Below are 2,424 nucleotides of genomic sequence, written 5' to 3'. Positions count from 1 at the left end.
GAGTGATTGCAACATCAGGAAAAAGGAGCACGAGAAACTGGAGAAATACCAGGGCCTCAGAGAGGAACTGGAAAAGGCCTGGAAGGTAAAGACCACAGTGGTGCCTTTGGTCATCGGGGCCCTCGGGGCAGTCACCCCCAAACTGGAGCTGGCTAAAACAGATCCCAGGAACAACATCAGACATCTAGGTCCAGAAATGTGCAGTTCTAGGCACAGCCAAGATACTGCGCAGAACCCTCAAGCTCCCAGGCCTCTGGTAGAGGACCCGAGCTCAGAGGATGAAAAAGAGACCACCCGTGAGGGTGAGAAGGGAATTATATATATATATATATATATATATATATATATATATATATATATATATATATATATATACACCTACAAATATATATTTGTAATTATCAATAAAAGCTTTTAAAACTTATGAAATGCTTGTAATTATACTTCAGTATTCCTTAGAAATGTCTGATTAAAATATATAAAAACAGTGAAGCAACAAACTTATTAAAAAACCAATACTTGTTTGATTCTCAAAACCTTTGGCTACAGGTGTGTTAAAAAGCTGGATCATATTACTGGACAGAGTCTTCATGCAGACAGAAGACTAGAGATATTCCAGAGCTCAGCGTGAATCCACATGGTTTATAGGTATTTTATTTAATCATCAATCTGCTTTTTTTTCTCCTTAGCACTACAGACCTCAGATGTTTTTGGACAACCTTCCAGGATCTGTTCAGACCTCTGCTGCACCCAGCACCAGCTCTGCTCCTCTTTCTACCACCAGCCACTATGACGCTAACAGCCACACTGCCAGTTCAATCCATGAGACGCGGGTCATCACTGGACAAGAGACTGACAGCAGCATATCAGAGATAATTTCTCTGGACTGAGTCACAATTCTTAAACCTTCTTCAGTCTGGTTTCTTAGGCTTTGCACTGTGGACTGTGCATTTCATATAGGAGAGCTGATTATCACCAACCTTTGACCTTAACATTTTCATAATGATAAAACTGTATCCAGTCACAATATTTTCTAATCCATTAGTAAAATATCTAATTGTTTTATTTCTGGCCTAGCAAAGTCATTAAAATTGGAAAATTCAGTTAAATAATCAAGTTTTATAGTGCCAAACTCCAGCACACCTTAATTTTTTTATGATCACCGTAGTTTGTAACATCAGGACTTCTAAATATTCTAGAAAATACACAAAGGTTACATTGAGACCAGCACTTCCATTAATCTTGTCTGATCTGGTCTCAAGCAGTTTTAAATTCAAGCATTTACACTTGACAATAAAGTCTGTCTTGATTGGTCATATCTCAGTTATCTGCTCTGTCACACAGTTTGCTAATCATGAGGAAGTTAACTGATGTTTCTACAAAATTTTAAACACATTCAGTCACCTGAAATATACTGTATTATTATTTTAACATAGACATGTTTCAGATTAACATCAGTTATATTATTTTCAGTTTTTAAAAAAATATAAAACTGAACTCTGTGACCCAACAGACACAATGTAAGAAGTAAAGGATTATTAACTGATATGTGATTTCACCAGAGTTAAGTGTCAAAGACTCAATGTTTTAACTTGTAAAATTCCACAGCAGTAAAATGCCTGATGACCACTTAGGTGGTCTTCTTCAAGAGTGGTCTGTTCCTCCTCAAAGCGGTCTATTCATGTAAAATATCTTTACAGTTGATTTGTGTTTCCATCCTTTTTTTAAAATTATTTCTACCAGTTTGGACCCCACAACCCACAACCACTCATGGTACCTCGAGTTGGTACTGACACAACTGTCGCCAAGGTTTCAATTTTAATAGAATTTTTCATATTCATAAAAAAAAAACAAAACCTTATAATCCCTGTTAATTATATGTTATTAGTTTAATTTTTAAAAAAGAAATGTCAGTAAAAATGGTTGGTATGTGGAAACAAAACCTGAACTACAGAAACCTGGAGAAAACTCGAGGTGTGAAATAAAGAAAAGTATTTTTATTTAATTTTTTTGACCTGACTCTTAAGAATTAAAATGTGATGAATCAAGTTTTATATCACAGTAGCAACATTAGAATTTATTATATCTAATTTGCCTCAAGTTGTTGAGTTTTATCATTCATCATGATTTATTGCTGAATTGTCATTTGTCTGTTTTTGTAAACTTTGTGTAACTTTTTTTTTAAATTAAAATTTTTATTTAGCTAAATTCTGTTGGTTTTATACAATTTTTCTGCAGGAGACTGGGAGAACGAGCAGTTCTTGAATTTTTATCATTTAAAGAGTAACCTGAGTTTTATACGTATAAGCTTACCATCTCGCCGTATTTGTTCCACGTGGACGGTTCCTCTTCAAGCTTGGGTCCTCAACCAGAGGCCTGGGAGCTTCTTGAAGGTTCTTATTGGTTCTGGCCAGAGATCTCCAA

At 35.5% G+C, this 2,424-nt stretch overlaps 1 protein-coding gene across 5 annotated transcripts in view; it reads left to right on the top strand.

Annotated features, from left to right (window-relative positions):
• The window catches only part of pias2 (protein inhibitor of activated STAT, 2), an 84,009-nt gene extending 81,801 nt beyond the window's left edge, over positions 1 to 2,208 (top strand). For all 5 annotated transcript variants that reach the window (XM_037978492.1, XM_017437067.3, XM_017437065.3 and 2 more), the window contains one exon: positions 690 to 2,208. In XM_037978492.1, the coding sequence (XP_037834420.1) occupies positions 690 to 890 (201 nt within the window). In that variant the 3' untranslated portion in view covers positions 891 to 2,208. The remainder of the gene's footprint in view (positions 1 to 689) is intronic.
• The last annotated feature ends 216 nt before the right edge of the window (positions 2,209 to 2,424 follow it).

Source organism: Kryptolebias marmoratus, linkage group LG1 (genome assembly GCF_001649575.2).
Source record: "Kryptolebias marmoratus isolate JLee-2015 linkage group LG1, ASM164957v2, whole genome shotgun sequence".
NCBI lineage: Eukaryota > Metazoa > Chordata > Actinopteri > Cyprinodontiformes > Rivulidae > Kryptolebias > Kryptolebias marmoratus.
The sequence above is the reverse complement of the archived record's forward strand: the minus strand, read 5'-3'. Positions and strand labels throughout refer to the sequence as shown.